Raw genomic sequence first — 21,610 nt, 5'->3', positions numbered from 1 at the left:
ATCAGGATGGAGGTGGGGAGAGGACGACAGTGTGCCGAAGGGGTGGGGAGATGCCCTGTGATGTTATTTCTTCCTGTGCAGAAAGGAGTTGGTCTCACAGCCCCTCTGCAGTGGAGGGGGCTGGGGTGGGGGTAGGGGTCTTCCCTCCCTGGGACGGTGGAGCTGGCCCTTTACTCCAGCTCTCCCCTGCTCCCCCTCCCCAGACTCAAGATGGAAAGGACCTAAAGAGGTCACTTCGTCCCTCCCCCTGGCTCCAGGAAAGACCATAAATGTATGAAGTTCTTTCACCATTCCTACATGTTCACCAATTTCTTCAACAACCCTTCATTGAAGATGAGCTCTGTGCAAGGTACCAGGAACTTTACCTAATGCCAGCACCTTAAATCCTTACTAGGACCGTTGGAGACAGGCGCTATTTCTCTAAGTTGACTTATCCAAAGATCCAGTTCAATCCAGTGCTCCTCTGTGACTCCTCCTGACTCACCCATTGGGGTTGATCTCATTCAGTTTTGGGGCCACCACTGTTCCTCACATAATGGCTCAGTTACTGCATTTGTCTCACCTGCTTCCAATGATCTGTCTTCATGGGTCTCCCACCCCTAGCAGACAGGGCTCCAGGCCACAGCAGGGGGGGACAGTGAAGTCTGGGGGCCCTACTCTAGCCTCACTATGTGACCTTGAGGAAGTGCCTTCACTTCTTCAAGTTCAATTTTCTCATCTGTAAAACAGTGATAATGGCAATACCCTCCCCATGGGATTACTTGATGATAAAAATAAAAAGATGCATATATAGTGCTTAGCACAGTGAATTTGACTTTGAAAAGGGAAGCCCATCCCCACCAGAATGAATAAAATGAAAAAAAGAATGCAAAGCCAAGTGTTGGCCAGGGGTGTGGAGCAACTCTCATATTCAGGTGGTAGAGGGGAAAACCACTGAGCAGTTCCTGTGAAAGATGCATACAGGATGACCAGCAATTTCACTCCTAGTTACATGCCCAAGAAGAATGTGCACCAAAAGCCACGTAAAATGATTTCCATAGCAGCACTAATCATAAATAACCAAAAACTGGAAACAATTGAAAAGTCCAGCAGCAGCAGAATGAACTGATGCATTTTAGTATGTTCATGCAATGGAATACTACATTGCAATGAAAAAGAATGAACTACTACTGCAAGCCTTGGGGAGTTCTGAGGTTTGGTCAAAATGGATTGCAGGGCATATTTGACTTGTGCAAGAGAATAATCAGCCTTCAGCTCATTAATTCTTTGTGTGCAAAGAGATGCCACTAATTGCAGACTCCTTTTATCTGGTTGTTAGGCCTCATGTGGATTGCACCTTCTGAGAAAAGCTCTTCTCACCACTCAGAACCCACAGAAGCATGCCCAGCTCTGAGAGGGGCTTCTAGGAATGCAAATGAGGGACTGACTCTATAGCCATAAGCGGAGTTAGCTAAATAATAAACACACAGGAGGGGAGGCATAGGCTTTGGGGATTTTATTTTTTTCCAGTTAATCTTAGAGAGAGAGAAAGAGAGAGAAACACTGATTTGTTGTTCCACTTATTTATGCATTCATTGGTTGATTCTTGTATGTGCCCTGACTGTGGATAGAACCTGCAACCTTGGCATATCAAGATGCTGCTGCAACCAACCGAACCACCCAGTCGGGGATTTGGGGATTGTTTTGAAGGAAGAGAAACAGGCCCTGCTTCTATGGGAAACTGATTATTCACATGCCTCCAATCAGAGCCAGTGACAATGCTGAATGAAACTGGTGGTTGAAGCGGGGAGAAGCCCTCTGGTCACCCACCCCATCATCTCACCTGTCTGCACAGCAGCTTCTCACCCGTACTCACGCACCTTAAAGTAAGGCCTCTATGTGGCAACACTGCTGAAGGGAGTGGCATACTGTACCCTGTGATAATAAAATGACAACTCTCTTCAAAAACACTCTCCATCACACTTTACATTCTTTTGCCACCAGCATCTCACCCCCACCAAGGAAGGCGAAATCAATTAAACCATTATTCATTCATTCATTATCAATTTAATATTTAATAAAGCCCATTTGTGCCAGTCGCTGTGTTAGATGCTCTGGTGACAAAGATGACTGAGATGGTCTCTCCCTTTAGGATCTGAGTTAAGCTAACAGATAATTATGATTCCATGTGATTAGGGCAGTGATAGGGGGAAATACAGAAGCGAGGCCCCCAAGGAGAGTGGGGTTGGCTGCTTATCTACAGCCCCAAACTTCCCCCTTTCACTTCCCCCGCAGATTCCCAGCTTGCCAGCCATGCCCAATACATGCTGCCCAAACTGATTCCTCTGACTTTTTGCCCTGCTGATCTCTCTGTTGGTGACACCTTTTCCCCACCTTCACCTGATTGCAAATCCCTGCTCCTCCCCCAAGATTCATCTCAAAATTATAAGCCCCCAATTCAGGTGGGTGGTTCAACTGCGAGGATGCAATCAGGGAGGAAAACCCTAGGGATTTTTTTAAAATGGGAATTATTTTTAATGTTTTATTTCCTAAGCAGGAATTTCATTCCATTATTCTATATGCCTTTCTGTGTTTGAAGTATTTCATCATAATATATTTTCAAAATTGATCCAGCTCCTGCTACCACCTTTCCTTGTCAAGAATCAATCTCAAGCACTGGCCAGTGTGGCTCAGTTGGTTGGAGTATAGTTTCATATACCAAAGGGTGGCAGGTTCCATTTCTGGGGGGCTTGTGGGAGGCAACCAATCATTGTCCCTCTCTCACGTCTCTCTCTCTCCATTCCTCTCTCTAAGAAATCAGGGAAAAACATATCCTCAGGTGAGAATTTTTTAAAAAATCAAGCTCAAAAATTCCTTACTGTCAATCAAAAGAAACTTTGTGTTTCTAAAGATGCATGGAAATGATTGCCACCAATCTAGTATCCTAGTTCCCTCCAGGGTGAGAAATGCAATTGGAGAGTGATATAAAGCTGGGGCTTTAACAATAATCGTGTTGCTATTTCTTAAAGTGGGTGGTGGGTACATGGGTGCTTGTTTTATGTCTATAATATTACAGAATAAATTAAACATTTGAAAAAGCAACTCTTTCCAGAGTGAGAGGGACAGGAAGGAAGAAGAAAGGGAGAAGGCGATTCCCTTGGACAAAGGAGAACACAGAGGTGGCTCTCTGCTAGGCCTGGAGGGCCCGTTGAGTAGTAGGTTGGACTTGAGAGTGCAAAGCAGAGAGCAGCAAAAAAAGACACAAGGCTGTGTCTACCTGTAGTGAGCCATATGGTGGTGGCTAAGAGCACAGACGCTGGAATTGGGCCATCTGGGTTCAAGTCCCAGCGCAATCTTTTATTAGCCCCATGACATTGGGCAACTTCAGTTTCCTCATCCTAAAAAATGCTTGTGGGAATCAAATGAGATGAAGTGTGTGAAGCTTGCATTGGGTGGTATCTAGCAAGTGCTGAATATTGTTATTACTTGTGTTATTACTCATTAGTCGCATGACCCTGAGCAAGTCACTTCAGCTCTCCAAAACTCAGGCTCCCTATCCGTGAAATGAGGATCTCTTCACATCGCCCAATTAAACTCATGTGAATGAAAGCTCAGAGTGATTCATAAGCAAAGGTTAGTATTAAATAAGAAGCTATAGGTTAAGCCCTGGCCGGGTGGCTCAGTTGGTTGAGCATGATCCCCTTCTCTGAAAGGTGGTGGGTTTGATCCCCTGTCTAGGCGTGTATGGGAGGCAACCAACCAATGTTTCTCTCTCACATCAATGTTTCTCTCCCCCCCCCCTCTCTTTAAGGAAAAAAAAATTTCAGTAAAAACGTATGCTTGGTTGAGGATTTTTTAAAAAGAAGCAGCAGCTATAGGTTAAAAGACCAGAAGAGGGGGTAAGCTCCACGAGGGCAGAGACTGTGATATCCCCAGTGTCTAGAACTGGGCCAGGCAAAGCATGGACACCCAATGTCACAGATTGAATTGTGTATCCCTCAACAAAAAAGATGCATTGAAATCCTAACCCCCAGTGCCTGAGAATGTAACTTTATTTGGAAATAGGGTCTTTGTGTAGGTAATAAAGTGAGGATATTACGTTGGGCTCTTATAGGACTAGTGTCCTTATAAAAAGGGGAAACAGCCCAGCCATTGTGTCTCAGTGGTTGAGCATCGACCTGTGAACTAGGAGGTCATGGTTCGATCCCTGGGCAGGGCACATGCCCGGGCTGTGGCTCAATCCCCAGTAGAGGGCGTGCAGGCGGCAGCCGATCAAGGATTCTCTCATCATTGATGTTTCTCTCTCTCTCCCGCCTCTCTTCCTCTTTCTGAAATTAATTTTTTTAAAAACATATAAAAAACTTAATTAATTAATTAAAAAATCCTTTAAAAAAATAAAAAGGGGAAACAAACACACAGAGAGGGAAGATGGAGAAGTGGAATGAGGAACCTACAAGCCAAGAAATGCCAAAGATTGGCAGCAAACCACCAGGAGCTAAGGAGAGGCAAAGGCGACTCCTTCCCCTATGGGTTTCAGAGGAAGCATGGCACTACCCACACTTTGATTTCAGACTCCTAGCCCCCAGAATTGTGAAGCTATACATTTCTGTTGTTCCAAGACACCCAGTCCATAGTACTTTGTTACGGCTGCCCTTGAAGACTAATGCGCCCAGTAAATATCTGTCGGATGAACAAATCATGCTGTTGGTGATCCCACTGAGACATGGCATCTTGGCCAACAGAGAAGGATAAGTGTCCAGGCAGGCAATGGGGAAGGTGTCTGTCCTGTTCTGCAGTGGCTGGAGAGCAGCAGTGAGCAGCATAAAGCAGGCAGGATTTGAACGTGGGTAGGTCAATGCCAGAATCTGTGCTCTTAACCTTTACACTGGAGAAGCCCAGATGGCCCTGGTGCACCCTCCCTGCCCTGGCCTGCAAGTGGTTTCCTCCCTCCCTAATCTCCAAGGTGAGTGAGAAGAAAGGAGCAGGGGACAATCAAGAAGGCACTAAAAAGGGAGGCAAAGATAGCATTTGATTCTGAAACTCCTTGTAGACTCACGCACAGCATTTGCACACAGATGGATGCCAATAGCAGGAGGCCTGGGTAAAACCCCCAGCTGGAGGCCCCCTGCCCAGATGGGTAGAAGTCACCATCACACACACACTGTGTGTGGGTGGTGGTGCTGCTGTGACAATGAAGCAACAGCTCTTCACCAGGCAGAATTTCAGAATCTGATTGCCGGAGGGGTCCTCAGCATTTTTCTGGTCTCACCTCCTGCCCTTCCTCGCGGGCCCTGGTACAACCAGGTCAGGCGTCTCCAGAGATAGTTTGACCCCTAGTTGATTGGTGGAAATTCTTCCTTCTTTAACCTGAGCTCTGCTCATCCCCTGGTCTGGCCACCAAGGCTCACCGAACACCCTGACTCTTTGTATGGCATCTGGGAGTCCTCCTAGGGATGTGGGCAAAGGAGAGACACCCACATGTGGGACTCGGGGCCACACACACTGGGCAGAGAGAACATTGGAGCTCTTAGAACTCTGCTTCTCAGCCCTTGCTGCACAGGAGCTTTCTTTAGAGAGCCTTAAAAATTCCAAGGCCCAGGCTGTACCCCAGAAGAATTAAATCGAAATTTCTGGGGGTGGCACCCAGATATCAGAATTTTAAAAATATTTCCTAGGTGATTCCAATAGGCAGTCAAGTTGAGAAGCAATAATTTATTGGACAAAGGATTTCTGCAAAGAGAGGGAACCTGGACTCCAGCTGGATGGAAAGCAGCAGGAAAGCAATCATATCAAAAGGCTTCATGAAAAGAAGAATGGTAGCTGCCAGGGACTGGGGGGAGGGGGAATGGGGAATGATTGTTTAATGGGTACAGAGTCTCAGTTTGAGAAAATTGAAAGAAAAAGGCTCTGAAGATGGATGGTGGTAATAGTTGCACAACAATGTGAATGTACTTAATGCCATTCAACTGTACACTTAAAAATGGTTAAAGAATATGAGACAGAGTCATAGATTTAGAAATATATTTCATCCAATCTAAAGATAAGATATTGAATTAGGCAACAGAAAGACAAACAAGTGGGTCTTAGAGCAAATTAATCCTGAAACATCGCTGGAAGCAAAAATGACAACACTGAAGCTGTCCTACTTCAGGTACATCCGGCACACGGTGAGAAGTCAGGGTTCTTTAGAAAAGACAATAATGCTGGGAAAAAGACAAGGCAGCAGGAAAAGAGGAAGAAAATATGAGATGGATGGGCTTCGTAACAGAAATCACAGGCACGAGTCTATAGGAGCTGAGCAGGGCTGTTGGGGACAGGATGCTGTGGACATCACTCATTCATAGGGTCGCCAGGAGTCAGAGCTGACTCAGCAGCACATAACACACATATAAAGACATAAAGATATGCTTTGGGGAAGGGATCTGGACAAGCTGCTTTTAAATGTACTCTAGAAAAAATTTAAATCTAAGACTATCCAGTAATCTTTAGTAAAAGGGTTATGAGAGAGAATAGAGCTATCAGATATTAAAGCATATTATGCAGCTATAATAATTTTTTAAATGCGATTGGTTTATCAATAAATGAGATAGAGAACCGGTGGAGTAGGAAACTAAATGAGATAGCCAACTGGTGGAATAGAAAACCCACAAAGGCATATGTGAAGTTAGTTTATCATAAACATCGAATTTCATATCATAACAAAAAGAATTTTTCAACAGTGCCAGGACCACACTTGTGTAGCCATTTGGGGGATTAAAAAGAAAGTCCTCAAGCATCTGGAGCCCAGGGGAGGGGGGAGGAGAGGCAGCTGAGAAGCATTGCCCAGGGAGGCCAGGGAAGCCAAAGTTGTCCATGGGGGATCCTGGGAGTAGGGTGAATCCAAGGAGGGGTGACGTCTGGCTGATGTGAATTACAAGTGAGGACCAACTGTGAATTACAATTGGACTAGGGGCCTTTTCCAAAGGCCCAAGAGGGAAATGGCTGAGACTGGGACTGGGAAAGAAAGGAAGGAAGGTCTAGCTAGAAAGGACAGTGGAGCCCGAGGTCCCAATGGTAAGAGGGAGAGCCAGCCGGCCAGCCACAGAGCTTGGTTCCAGGTGCTATTGTGAGGGAGCCTGAAGCGTCCCCTTGTCCTCACATGCGGTAAAGGAGTCCGAATGGCTGACTGGGGGGGTGTGGGCCTGAGGAGAATCCCAGGGAGGGCTGGAAGGAGTAAGAGCCACAGGAGATTATGGGCCCAAGGAGACCCCTTTCCCTTCCTTTTTTGAAGAATGGTGGGCTGTGGCAGAGATGGGCTCTGGACATCCGTGGGGCTCATAATGTCCCCCTCACAACTTAGTCTCCTTGGGAACTTCTTCTCAGGGCCACTGGGGCCAGGACAAAGCAGGGGAGGGGGCCCATGAGGCAGGACCCTGAGAGCAGATGCCCTGAGGGCTGATCTGGGCGTCCCATCTTGGATGGAGTCCAGGGAAGATCTCTGGGACAGGTGGTTTCTGGAATGTCCATGCTCACAGGCAGCCAGTTCACAGTGGCCAACTGGGAGCAGCTGCTCAGCTTGTCCCCCTGCCAGGCACAGCCTGTTCTGTCCCCTCCATTTCCTGGGTCCACAAAGGCCTTTCTGTTTGGGGGGCAGGGGTGAGCGTTCAGCCATGGAGAAATGGGAGAACTGAGCCCCACCCAGGTGAAGGCAACAAATATCTCCTTCTTTGGGGGAGGAGGAGCCATGCTTTCCATACCCGCCTACCCTAAGGGTTCAGGTCCAGGCAGCCCCTCCGCCCCCACGAAAGCTGTCATTCTAGGGAGGCCAGTAGAGAGGGCGAAGTGGAAACCCCCTCCAAAAGATAAGGGAAGGTGGGGTGAGAGGAACTTCCACCTTGGAATGGAGCTAGCCACTTCACCATTAAGCAACGCCCCAAAAGTAGTAAAATTTGAGAGCACCTCTTATACAGCTGACACTTTGCTAAATCCTTAACTTATCTTTTTGAAGGCAGGAGGACACAATGGTCAAGAGCTCAAATATAATCAGAACTGGTTGCTACAGGCATTGTGTGGCCTTGGACAAGTTTCTCAACCTCTCTAAACTGAAGAAGTTTCTTCATCTCATGCCCTCGACCCCAAACCTCACAGCAATTCCCCTGGGGCCACCTTGACTTCCTGGACCTGGCAGGGAGGAGCCAAGAGGATGGGGAGGTGTTATATTTTTCAGGCCAGGTAACACAATCCCAGACAGAAGCCCCCTGACGAGGGACAGGCCATAGAGAGCTCAGGATCCTGGACTGGCCTAAGTCCCCACCAGCTTGAACAAAGCAGGAGAGGAGGCCCCTGAATTAGAAGCAGAGCTGGGATAGCTCACAAGTGTCTAGACTGCTGTTCTTCTGGTCTAGTACACCCTCCACATAGGCCTTCAGGGGCCTGTGTGTTTTTCTGACACAGGCTCCAAGAGACCAGTCTTTCCCCCTTGGCTCTACCACCAGAATATCAAGAATACAGTGGTGCCTTGGTTTTCGAATATGATCCATTCCGGAAGACCGAGTTCGGAAATGTTCGAAAACCGAAGGATCAACAGCGGACAGCCAGGCCTCAGGATCTTGCCCTCAGCGGAAGCCGTGTGGCGTGATCCACTTCCGAGGCATGTTGGAAAACCAAAGCATTTCCTTCTGGGTTTACGGGGTTCCAAAACCAAAATGTTCGTCAAGGTAGACGTTCGAAAACCGAGGTACCACTGTAACTAAGTCCATAGAGACAAAAAGCAGATTGGTGGTTGCCTGGGTTGGACAAAGGTGAGAATGGGGAGTAATTGCTTAATAGGTACTGGTTTCCTTTTGGAGTGATATTGTTGGAACTAGACAGAGGTGGCAGTTGCACACATTGTCAATGTATTAAATGTCACAAAGCCCGGCCAGTGTGGGCCAGTGGTTGAGCATCGACCTATAATCCAGATCATGGTTCGATTCCTGGTCAGGGCATATGCGGGCTTGATCCCCAGTGGGGGGAGTGCAGGAGGCAGTGGATCAATGACTCTCTAATCATTGATGTTTCTTTCTCTCCCTCTCCCTTCCTCTCTATGAAATCAATAAAAATATATTTTTTAAAAAAGGAAAAAAAAAAGCCACGGAACTGTTCGCTTTAAAATGCTTAATTTCATGTTAGGTGAATTTCACCTCAATTAAAAACAAGGGTACCGGCCCTGGCTGGGTAACGGTAACCCAGTTAGTTAGAGCGTCCTCCTGATACACCAAGGTTGGGGGTTCGATCTCAGTCAGGGCACATAAAAGAATCAACTAATGAATGTATAAATAAGTGGAACAACAAATCGATGTTTCTCTCTCTCTGTCTCATCAATAAATTAAAAAAAAAAAAGTGTACCTGTGGCTAAGAGATTAAAGAAACGAGAAGAGTGGACAAGTGCCAAGGGGGGGAGGGAAGGTGAAGGAGGGGGTAAGGTATGAGGCAAGGAGGACTTGGCAGTCTTCATTCAGCCTCTGAGCTGTTTGCTTCCTCTCAGACTTTAGACTGGAAGCTCCTGGGGGTGGGAGCAGGGACCTCATCTTTTTAGCTGTTCTTAATTTTCAGAGCAATGCGTCATCATGGGTATATGGATCTTTTAAAACCTCTGGCACCAGTGGAATGAAATTGAACACGTTAAGCAATAGGAAGATTACCCACCGCCAACACCAGGGAAGTGAGGATGTCACTGGGCTGAGTATGTGTGCCACCTTTGGGCAGCAGGGGGCTGCCTGAGAATTCCCAGGGCAGAGAGGGTCTGCCAATCACCCCTTACAGGCCCCAGTGCCCCTTGCGGGCAGCACCCACTGGAGTCTGGGAGGGGGAAGGGATTGGGGGAGCACCATAGCTCCTTTGTCAGACCCAGGAAGGAGAATGGGGCATCTACAGGAAGCAGGGGGGTGAGGAGTTACCTCCGGAATCTATCCCCCTACTTCCCTCCCCTCCGCTTGCACAGCTCCTGCACATGCTCAATGTGCCCACAAATTGGGTTGGCTGGGGGAGGGCATTGACTGGCACCCCCACTTAAAGGGACAGTGCGATCCTTGCCTGCACCCAATAGGGGTAATGGGACCTGGCCACCCTCTTTCCTCATACTGAATTACTTCACCTCAGAACCCCCTTCCCCACTTCCTGGCAGCTTTTTCCTGCCTCTCAGCTCCTTGATTCACCCCCACTACCTCTCCTCATTCCCTGACCCTATTGCAGGCAGGGTGGGAACATAGGAGTTCCTACCTGAGGTAGGGGGGTCTTGGATGGCGAAGAAAAGAGGATCCCAGGCCAGGGTTCACAGTGGGTGGTAAGAAACTTCTGCAATCACTCCTGTGAAATATCTGCCTCTCTGGGCCTCCCTCCCCTAGCCCAAGTGACTAAGAAGGTCCTGGAAAGCAAACGAACACGAGAAAAGTAAGGGACTGGGCATTTGCTCTGGAAAGGCCTGGGAAAGAGAAGGGAGTGTGTCCAAGCCCATCTTCCCAGCTGAGGGGGCTATGTGTGTTGGAGACAGGGTGCTGTAAATTGGAGCTTACATCACTGTGGTGGGTGGGGAGAAGCTCAGGCTCAGGACCAGTGCAGAGGGAAAGGGGGGAGGCAAAATGAACCTGCGCCTGGCTACCACCTGTAGCTGAACTGCCTCTCCCCAGTACTGAGACTGAAGACTTCCCAGCTCCACTGGGGTGTGGGGGGCACTGAGGTCAGGGAACGAGGTGGGGAAAGGGGGTGACACTGACTTCTTCACTGATCCCTTTCAGCCCCTCCTGACACTTTCCCAGCTCACACCTTTTCTCCTTTGTTTTCTTCTTGCCTCACCCTGTCCCCCACCACCTTGGGAATATTAACCCACCTAGGTACGACCCTGACCAAGAGCCCTTCAGCCATTGTGGGGCGCGGGGGGGGGGGGGGAGAAGGGGTCTGTGTCTGTGTATGTTTGTATGTGTTGAGGGTGGAGAAGGCCAGCTGGCAGCTTTCCTGTCTCCAGGCTCCTCAGCTTCTGGGCCAAGAAGGGCTGAACTTCTCAGCTGTCCCTTCCCCTGTGTGAAGTTCTTGCCTACTCAGGGACAGCTGGCCCAAGCCACCTCCTGACACCCCCCCACACCTACCCCCTAGCACCCACACCCATCCCCCCACACTTCAGCAGCCCTCTGGAATCTTCTCTTCTCTCCTAGTTACTAAAACACACACACACACAAAACATACACCCCTCCAGGTAAACAGCCTTTGTCCTGGCCCATGGCCTTCCCCCTCCCCTCCCTGGAGCTCCATGCTGGGGAATGCAGAAGTAGGGAGGCTGCCCAGCCTGCTCCCAGGAGCCTGTGGGTCCCTGGCTAGCACCCCACAGGGGAAGGCAGGCGTCAGGTCAGCATTCCTAGAGTTCTAAAAGCCACTCCCTCTCTTAAGCCTTGGGTTTCCCTTCTGCAAAGTGGGGACAATCATTTCTCTAGCCCTTCCTGACAGAGCTAGTAAATGGAAGGGCCTAAAACCCCTGGCCAGGGTTCCAGGGGCAGACCCCACAGAGATGGGAGATTTGTTCTCTCGAAGCCCATCCCTTCCTAGAATCCGTTCTCGCCTTGCTTCATTGTAGAAGCAAGTGCTGGTGAGGCCTGGGTGTGGCAGAGCAGAAATGAAAGTTGTTCTGGCAACATACAGGGTTCACCAACATTTCCATCCAGCAGGGGTGTGCGAGCTCTTTTCAGAGCCCAATACTGCTGGCATGTTGGTGGTACTGCATCACCGTGGCTGACTCAGCTCTCTATTATGTGCAGATAGGTGAGGGGCTCACTTCAGACGGAATTAACCATACAGGTGATTAGGCTAAGAGGAGAAGGATACACAGGGCACCAGGAAAGCTAAGCCACCAACTCTACTAAGGATCGATTTACTGCCCCCCTCTGCCTCTTGAGCTGATTTTCCACCCGGAGAAAACTTCCCTTGAGCGCTTACTTGCAAGTGCCCTTCCCCTGGCTGGGAGATGTTGGGGATGGGGGGTTATCAAGGACAAAGAGATACAAGGAACCCAGACCTCATCGAGCCCAGCCCTCTAAACTGTGGGGAAGACAGGGAGAACACAGGGAGCCTGGGAACAAACCCTGAAGGAACCCCTGGACTTGACCTTCTCCAAAAGTCCCAGCCCTCTCTCCTCTGGGGAAGCTGCCAGCTCCTCCCAGAGATCTGACATCTTAAGTCAGATCCTGTCTGAACCCAGAGGCTCTTAACTGAGCCCCTTCCACCTCTACACCCCTTCTATAAAACCTTCAGAGCAGTCTGACTGCCCCCAACACACAGAGCAGAATCCAGGCATCCTGGAGATCTTGATAGGTTCCCAATGCAGAGGTCTGCTGTCCTTTTGGGGTTGGGGCAAGGGGGCACTAGGACCCCAAGTCCCAAACCTCTATGGGATGAATATGCTTATTAGAATCTTGAGCCCTAGTGAAATCAGTCCCAGACAACTTGCATTTAATTTCACCAAAATCATTTATTTTCTCTGTGAAAAATGAGATGACATCAAAGAACAAATTGTAGAAATGACAAGGTGGAAGTCAAGCTGTTCTCAGCGGTGCTGAGAGTGGTTTTCATCTGCCACCTTCCACCCTGAGACTCAGCTGGCCTAAATATGTATGAAATGGAACTGTCTCCTTGGGTTAACCTGGTTGAGGGGCACCCCTAGGTGCCCGGCTCCCCACTGACAAGACTGCCCTCTTGGTTCCACATCTCATTCTCCTGCCTAAGCCGCTGGTTCTCTGTCCGGAGCCTCTCTACCTCCGCAGCCAGCTCCTCGACCTGGTAGCAAGACTGCTGGCTGGTGCACCCCTGCAGCTGCTGCAGCCTCCTGGTCTCTTCCTCAGCCAGCGACAGCCTCCGCTCCAGATCCAGGTAGTCTTGCACCAACTCCTGCTTGCTGCGGCCCTGCAGGCTCTCGGTGTGGTAGCGCTCATAGGTCTCTGAGAAATCCCTCTGCTGGAACTCACCAGGAGCTTGGCCCTGCCCACCACTGTCCCCTGCCTCGCTCTCCTCACTGGAGCCTGGGTGGGAGGTCCCATGGGGCACATCCAGGTCAGGTTCCTCGGGGTTTCGATCATTCATCAGGAACTGGGTGGTGTTGTAGGGCGCCACAGCTTGGCCCTTGGCAAACATCTCCTCTCGGACCCGGGAGGCCCTCTGGCTCTGCCTCTCATCCCGCTGTTGCTTTTCATCCCAGCTCAGCTCTAGGTAGGGCCGCCAGTGCCGCTTGCGCTTTGAAGGCCGCCTGCGGTGCTTCTTCCGGCCCAGCACTGACTCCACAGAGTAGGCCCTGGGGCTCTGGGGCCCGGGACCCCTACTATTCCAGCCCAGGCCACCGCCAGCCCCGGAAGGATCTTCCTCCTCTGAGTGGCTCTCCACCCGGGGTGTCAGGGGCAGGGAACCACCAGAGTCATGAGGTTCAGGCGGTGTTTCTGGGCTCTCAGAAGAGCCAGAGGTCTGAAGAGAGAACAAAGGAAGGATGGGTCAAAGCCAGTCTGTTCCTGGTAGAGGGAATCCTTCCCTCTACCCCCTCCCCACCCCCACCTAATGCTGACCTTCCCACACCCAGCTAACTTGGTCCCTCTCTAGCTCTCACTCTTCTGCAACCATTTGTTTATGGCTTACCTGTCTACAGTCTGTCCGCCAACAGGCCCCAAGCAAACTCAGAACTGTGTATTTCACTCTGTAATTTCAGTGCCCCCCACCATCAGAAACACCCATGCTTCACTTAATGTTCTGCTGCCATTGTCTTGAACTTCTTAATTTTTAAAAATTCTTACCCAAGAATATGCTTATCGATTTTAGAAAGGGGAAGGGAGAGAGGAACATCTATGTGAGAAAGAACATTGATTGGCTGCCTTTTGTATGTGCCCCAGCCCAGGATTGAAATTACAAACTAGGTATGTGCCCTGACCAGGAATTGAACCCACAACTTTTCAGTATACAGGATGACATTCCAACCAACCGAGCCACAATGGCCAGGGCCTTCTTAATAATTTTTGAATAAAGAGCCCTTTGCACTGAGCTGCACAAATTATGTAGCTGATCCTGCTTCCAGCTATTTGGATAGCTGACTCTTTTTCATCCTTTATTTAGGGCTTTGTTCCAATGTCACCTCTTCAGAGAAGTCCTCCCTGATCACCCTAACTAAAGTAGCCCTCCTAGAGGATGGAAGCAGAAGTTGGAGCGATGTGCTTTGAAGATGGGTCATAAGCCCAGGAATCCAGGTGTCCTTTGGAGTGGGAAAAGGCAAGGGAACAAGAATTCTGAAAGAGCCCAGCCGGGCGTGGCTCAGCGTTTAAGCATCGACCTAGGATCCAGGCGATCAGGGTTCAATTCCCGGTCAGGGCACATGCCCGGGTTGCGGGCTGCAGCCGATCAATGACTCTCATCATTGATGTTTCTAGCTCTCTCTCTCCCTCTCCTTTCCTCTCTCTGAAATCATTGAAGATGTATTTAAAAAAAAAAAAAAAAAAGAATTCTGAAAGAGGGGCAGGAACAGGTCTGGGTGCCATCTATCACAGTGGTCTTTTATAAAAGCTGTATCATTTTATCACTATTCTGCTTATTTCCCTCCAATGACTTAAAATAAAATCCATGTGCAACAGGCCTTCCATTCTCTGGCCACTAATCACCTCCAACTCTGCTCCCACTGGCTCCCCATAAAAAAAATAAAATTAAAAAAAAATAAAGTAGCCCTCCCATCTCCCTTCCCACTGACTCCCTATCATGTGTCATAGTTAACACCCTATATCGCATTTAGCACATTACCATTTACCACCTGACTTCCTCCTATAAGAATGTGTCTTGTCTGTTCAGTTCACCACTGCGTCCCTATGCACGGCCCAAGGTAAGTACTTAATAAATATATGTTAAATGGCATAAAGCTCATAAGGGAGGAGTACCCAAGAGATACTGGAACATAAGATTCTCCTTTCTGTCATTCCAGGGTGAATGAGCTGGAGTGCATTTATTCCAGGCATAAGTTGGTATCATTCATCTACATGAGGAGCAGGACAGAGGTCCTAACTAGGAGAGGAAAGGTCAACCTCTAATCTGTAGCTGAGAGAATTCTAGAACTTATCTAAGAGGTGCAAAGGATTCTGTCAAGAGAGTGTGTGTTCAGGGCATCTGGTTATCTCTGTCATGGTGAGGGAAGGAGTACTGAGTGGAGAATGGAGAATGAGTTGCTCTAAGTTTGTGGTTTGGAGAATTCTAATAATAACTACTACCACTGATATGTTGCTTTACAATTTACAACACGGTTGAGACATCTGAGCATGGGTCCATACAAGCATAGGATATGTATATTGGGGGATATATGCAGCCCTGTAAGAGCTGGAGGAGTGTTACATGCATTTTGGAGACCCTGAAGAGAACTTCAGGGAAAAGGAGATATGTTGGAGTATGTGTGCGCATGCATGCGTTGTATTGGTTACTTCACCTGAAGGGAGATCAATTAAGAGTGATGGGCCTTTTCTCCATCAGTGTCTTAGGTCAAATGACACAGAGCTCTGCCCCACCTGGTAAGAGGCAGGCTGCCGGGAACTCTGAGGAGGGGTGGCTTGTTTTTGTGTGCACAGTAATTCACCTGCTCCCAACCCTCAGCAAATGCTCACTAATCATCTTTCCCCTAACCCAAGCCAGCCCTGCCCCTAAGCCCCACATGCTGCCTCCCTCCTAAAAGTTTCTCTCTCTACCACCATTACTACTGCAGGTAAGCTGTGTGACCTGGGTAAGTCATTTGCCCTCTCTGAACCTTCTAGCTCTGGCATGCCAGGAAATCCAAATTAAATAAATCCAGAAAACACTGGAAGTGGCTAGGTAGGGTGAGTCTGAGGAGCTGAGTTCCCTCCTCAGATATAGGGAGCTGTGGACTAGGCAAAAATAGGCAAGGTGGGGGCAATAAGAGAGAGCATGGTCTGGGAAGGTTTGGGTTCCTGTTGCCAGATCAGAAGGTGACATTCTAAGGGTTTCATACGATCTGTCTCTCCATCTCTCCTGGGTGATATCCCACCCACCACTCCATCCCAAATAATGTACCAATTGCTCAAATTCTTTTCCCTGCTTCTGAGTTGGTTCTTAGGCTGGACAAAATGTAAGGCAGGGTTCTGTTGTTAGAAGGCCCCAAGTTTAAACCCTGGATCTGTTGCTTGCTGGCTGTATGACTCTAGAAAAGGTATTTCAGTTTTTAGAACCTTAGCTTCTGTGAAATGGAAATAAGAAGTCCTACCTTGAAGGGCTACTAGGATGTCATTAGATAGCACAGATTTAGCATCTGGCATATTAACCAGTGCATAGTAGGGACTCATTTAAAAATAGTGGTTTCCCAAATCTGCCAACACACCTGAGACACGAAACCAGGATCCCAGATGGCAGAATCCATGTTCACAGCACTCGGGGTTGGGAGGATGAGGCTTACCTTCGCCTCCTCCATGGCTGCTGATCACTCTGTATTACAGTCCGTCTGGTTCAGAGTGGCCACCTTCTTCTGTTCCAAATCTCTCGGCAGATGCCTTTAACTAGTGACACCTGCTTTAAATAACAACAGAAACCTAAGTGCTGACGGAGAATTCTCAGGAAGACTGGCTGCCCAGGAATTTTTTACCAAGGCAGCAGCAGCCATTTTGTAGCACCAGATCTCACACCCTCATTTTCAAATGAGGGCCCTGAAGGCTGCCTCCACATCCTGTTTTTCACACCTCCAGCCAGCAAGGAGCCAAATGGGGATTAAGAAACCATCTTCCCAGTCCTGCTTCTCAGGCTCCAGGGCCAGGCTTACATCCTATACTGTTCTCCTGTAAGTCCCTGAGGCCCAGGCTGGCAACTAGGAAGGTAGGACTAAGCTTTGTTCCCCCAACAACCAAGTGGGAAAGAAGACTCCCTGGGGAGACCAATATACATACAGCAATGACCTGGAGAGACTCAACAGTGCATTGGGTCAGGGGGTCCTTTCCCGAGGCATCAATCTTAACTGCAGCCCCCCCCAACTCCTCCTCAGGTTGGGCTCCAGAAGTCAATGCCTCAAGAAACATGTCTGGGGCCTGCGCTGAGCCTGGGACTGAGGCCTTTTCACCCACAGGACATGGCCTGCCTGCCTCCCTCCTTTCCCTCAGGGCGGGAAACAGAGGAAGGGGGAAGTCTTCACATTACTTGCAGCTGGGAGGGAAACCTAAGGATGGATTCCTTGGACGAGAGGAAATGGTCGGGAAAAGAGGTATTGCAAAGGCGGAACTGACCTATTTGTTGTCAAGGGCTATGCACACGACTGTATCTGTGTGTCTTTTTGTGCAATCGCCTGTCTCTGCAATTCCCAAGGCTTCAGCCCTACGTCTGGCTGCAGTTGCAACAGCTCACTCTGGTCAAGCCGCTCGGGCACCAAGGTTGGGGGGAGGGAACAGCCCTTACAGCGCGGTGCCTGCTGGGGACTAGAGTCTTCTAGCCTGGGAAGGCCGCCCAAGATCCTGTCACGTCAACAGCTACCCCGAGCGCTCCAAGACCCATCTACCCTGCGCGGGAGTCGGCCCGCGCTCACCTCTGCCTCCTTTGATTGGTCAGCTCGTCTGCCAATATTTTCGCTTTTGTCAACGTTTGCCGTGCGGAAGCACAACCGGATCCGCCTTCCAAGCTCAATTAAAGAGTTCATTGATGGCGTTAATCTTTACTAGGCGGAAAGTAGGTCCGGCTGGGAGGGGAGGGGCTGTGGCCGCGGAGGGATCCGAGGCCTTAGAGGAAGGCGACGAGAAGGAGCGGTGGCCGCCGCCGCCATTTTGGGCTGGGAGGAGGCAGCGGAGGGACTCGCTGCACAGTGAGAGCACCCCCTGGGGGGTGGTCCGGGCATGGGGAGAGGCCGGGCCGAGTGGGCTGCCTGAAGTGGCGACGCCGGGAGACGGCGGGAAGTGGGATCGGGGGTCTGCGGGGTGAAGGCTGGAATCTTCCCGGCCGGGCCTAGTCCTCAAACCGTCCCGGCAGCCTCGCAGCCTCGCCTCTTACAGAGGGCGGGGTTCTTGGGTAATTACCGCGTGTTTCCCGAGACCCCAAATTGGGGAGAGATCGGGTGAAACGACTATCTTCTGCTGTCCTTCCATGCGGCCGAGCTCTGCCACGTTCTTTCCCCAGCCCCATTCGGCCTGGGTATGGCGGCGAGGCCCAGAGTAGCGCGACCCCCGCCCCCCACTTCGACGGGCGAGGTGGCGAAGACGCCAGATTCCAAAGACTGGCGCCGCAGGGGAGGTTGGAGGTCGCAGCCCTGGCTGCGCGTCCCTCTGGCGTAGCAGTCAGCTGGAGGCTCCAAAGTCAGAGATCCCGGTGCACCCACCGTTCCCCACCCCCATACACCAAGGCCATCCGCGGCCCGGGCTCCGAAACAGCCTTCTTCCTAGTGTTACAACCCAACCCTTGATTCCCCCCTGACCCGCTAGGCAGGGGCATGTAGAAACCTTCACAAGCCCAATGCTTGGAAATCTGAACGCTCTCCTCAAGGTTTATCCTAACCAGCGCCCTTTCTCCGAACGACCTGACCTCGCACGTCGCCAGCCACTTTGGGAAACTCCAAATGTGTGTTTTTCCACTTCTCTTGAAAGTTTACACCAAAGGGGTATGGGGTTTTGCCCTTTACAGGGTTAGGACACAAAATAATTTAGAGTCGTCAGGGCTATGGGAATAAAAGGGGAGTGGCCCATTTCGGATGCTTCGGGAACATCTGTTTGCATTTTGAAATCTGAGCCATAACTTCTACCAAAACTTTTGGAGAAATGTCTGCCCTCCTAGAGGGAAAAAACGAACGAATTCCAGTGTAATCTTTATAAGACTACAAATTCATTCCAGCTTAAAGAACTTTTATCCCACAAACTAAATTGGGGAGTATTTTGCCACTGGTACATTGTTACTAGGGAACCTCTCTTTTGAAATTCCAAGTAATTGAAAATCTCTTCTATAGATTCTAGATGCTACCAAAATAGAAATTGCAGTTTCGAGTTACTTCACCTATATGGAATTTTAGAGGTAGGGGAGACCTGTTCTGAAAAAAAATAAATTCTCAGCCTTGCGTTACAGCTATAGTAGCTTCTTAAAGATTGAAGTTTGATGTGAAGTTCTTTTTTTGAATTGCAGATTAAACCGTCTTGTTTCCCACTGCCAGGAATCTAAATGCAGGGAGATTTATAGCTCAGGGATATCTTAATAATTCTTTTGCTAAATGTCAGTTAAAATTATGCCTAGGTAGATTCTGAAGTAGTGGAGTGACTGGGCAGTAAACTCTCTTTGAGGGTTCCTTGTGATAAATCTCATTGCCAATTACAGATGGTCAAATCATTTCTAAGCCTTTGGCCTTAATAGCAAGAACCTTGAAAAGTTATTCAGAACTGAATCCCTGCTCCTCCTATATATAAAGTAAATGTTAAAAAGTTGTGAGAGTGTCAGTTCCACAGCTTTATTCTCCCCTACCCCCCAGGTATTCTCAGAGAAAGTCTTAGAACTGGATTGCAAAGATATGATCACCATTGATTCCAGTTCTTAATTGAAAATTTTAGCCACTTAATCCTAAATGAAGCTTCAGTACATTCAATTCATACTGTAGGTCGACTTTTGGCTTATGTCATGTTCATTTCACACTGTTCTTCAGATCAAGAGAAGATTTGAGTTAGGAAAAGCTGACACTTGGTAGGAGTTAAGTTAAATAGTCATAGGAGCTGAAAGGGGCTCTGAAGATTATTTTTGTGGTTCTTCTGTCAAGAATTTAATGGAGGAGCATCCCAGACTCTTGTGATTCATCCTCCATTTTGAAGTAATCTAGTCAAACCTTTGGATGTTACTAAGTAGAGAATACCAGGTGCGGAAATTTGTTACTAATTTATAAAAATGAAAGCTTATCCTCTTTAAGGTTGACCTCTAAGCTTTTCCATTCCTCGATAAGAAAAGTTGGAAATAGAACCAGTTTGGTTATCTACTGAACAAACACAGGACTGGAAATAAGGAACTCCAAGTTCTATTTCTGTGCGTACTACCATGACTTGGTTGGCTTGACGAGAAGCCAAATCCTAAAGATTAGGCCAAACTATTTTGTTGCTGAGCCTATTGTTCATCTGATGTTGAACCAAAACTTCGACTTCCTTCTCAGCTTTCTCCTTTCAGATGAGTTGCTTTGTAGTTTATGACAAATTCTACAGTAGACTATCTTGTATATGCTTCCATAGTTTCCTTTTTTTAATTTATTTTTTATTGAGTTTATTAGGTATGTCTCAGTTTCCTAATTTGAAAATGGAATCAATGCTACCTTTCTCATAAATACTTTGAGTAACTATTCTTCCGAAGCCATCTAAACATTTATTGGCTATAACTTCGTTATTTGGGAACATTAGAACTATGCTTCCAAGGTTATTTGTAGTAGTTGGAAGGCCTGCCTTAACTGAAATGCGCCCATGGCAGTACAGAGGGTGCCCATCCAAATAGGCTGAACGAGGGTCAGTTTCTCAGGGTACCAAGCAGTTACCACGAAGTAATGGACATTTTACATTTGCCTGATGCCAACTCTTGGGAACTGGTGGCTATGTGTGAGCAGGATTCGTTGATTCTTTGCAGCAGTCCTCTTCAGGATGAAGATGCTTGCTATTTGATTTCCACAGTTAATCGATTTTTTATTCTTTGTGTTTAGATCTCACCATCCTCTTTTGTCTTTCTAAGCTGTTCAAATGTTTGCTGTTTTGTTAAGTACACTTTTAGTGATAACTAGAGCAGAAGGTAGAACTAACTTCTTAGACATTCCCTTCCAACCTCCAGTTTGGCCTTATGCCTTTGCCTGAAAGTTGTACTGGAGTTATCCAGATACACAGAATTACATGTTAAGAGCAGGCTTCAGAACTTCAAATTAACCTCCCATGTCTCTATGGAGGTTAGGACCAAGTTCTGCTGAGTAGTTTACAAGAGCAGGAATGCTATCATTTTCTCAAATTCTTTTGCACGAAGCACTCTAAAGTTCCCACGTTTTCCTTCAGGAATATTCTTTTTGCTCACCACAGACCCAGGGCTTTTTAACACTTCACACAAAGCCAGTGAGTGTGTTAAATAGAATATGACTTCAGACGAGTTTTTACAATTCCTTTCTGAATGTTTGCTCTTCTTAAAAAAAAAAAATGTATAAGCCAATGTAGCTGCTCTTGGTGCTGTATTAAAAGATCACACTATTTCAAAAGACCGACAGTTTCCTGTAGCATCTCAGCCATTTGAAAGAATTTTGATAATTGAACTGCCTCGAAAAGAAAGTTTATTCAGGAGGATTTGTAAGAGCTATAGCATTGATCTGTCTAGACCCAGCCTTTGTTTTTTTCAACAAGAGATGGAATGAGATGATAAGCTTTCCAATATCCAAAGACAACTGGCAAAAATTGGCCAAAGTTTGACCGTTTGCCTCCTAGACCACAGATTTTGTCCCATTTGCAAAGTGTGACTATTACGCATTTGTCAGCAGGCGGCTGTGTTCAGGGCCTGAATTTGACATTTTTTTCCCCCTTAAACATGTTTTTATTGATTTCAGGGAGAGGGGGAGAGAGAGAGAAACATCAGTGATGAGAAAGTATCATCGATCAGCCCAGTTGGCATGGCTCAGAGGTTGAGCATTGACCTATGATCCAGG

At 48.2% G+C, this 21,610-nt stretch overlaps 1 protein-coding gene across 2 annotated transcripts; it reads right to left on the bottom strand.

Moving 5' to 3' along the window:
* Positions 1-12,434: 12,434 nt before the first annotated feature.
* HEXIM2 (HEXIM P-TEFb complex subunit 2) lies at positions 12,435-17,497 on the bottom strand. 2 transcript variants are annotated; one of them, XM_081115706.1, is made up of 3 exons: positions 17,220-17,497; positions 16,328-16,512; positions 12,435-13,437 (listed from the first exon to the last, which is right to left on the bottom strand). In XM_081115706.1, exons 2-3 carry the CDS (start codon positions 16,415-16,417, stop codon positions 12,643-12,645), a joined length of 885 nt encoding a protein of 294 aa, XP_080971832.1. In that variant the 5' UTR covers positions 16,418-16,512; positions 17,220-17,497; the 3' UTR covers positions 12,435-12,642. The 2 variants fall into 2 exon arrangements, with proteins under 2 accessions (XP_080971832.1, XP_080971833.1); XM_081115707.1 differs by having other exon boundaries at positions 16,403-16,512; positions 17,220-17,496.
* Between the last annotated feature and the right edge of the window lie 4,113 nt (positions 17,498-21,610).

This window comes from Miniopterus schreibersii, assembly GCF_964146895.1.
Source record: "Miniopterus schreibersii genome assembly, chromosome: 16".
In the NCBI taxonomy this organism is placed as follows: domain Eukaryota; kingdom Metazoa; phylum Chordata; class Mammalia; order Chiroptera; family Miniopteridae; genus Miniopterus; species Miniopterus schreibersii.
Note: the sequence above shows the minus strand (reverse complement) of the source record. Positions and strands in the feature narration are given on the sequence as shown.

Excerpts from the sequence above, each read along its gene's own strand:
- HEXIM2 (XM_081115706.1), bottom strand. The coding sequence starts at position 16,417 with ATGGAGGAGGCGAAGGTAAGCCTCATCCTCCCAACCCCGAGTGCTGTG. Across the intron at positions 13,438-16,327 it reads ATCCTGGTTTCGTGTCTCAG|ACCTCTGGCTCTTCTGAGAG; the intron begins GTGTGTTGGCAG and ends TTCTCTCTTCAG.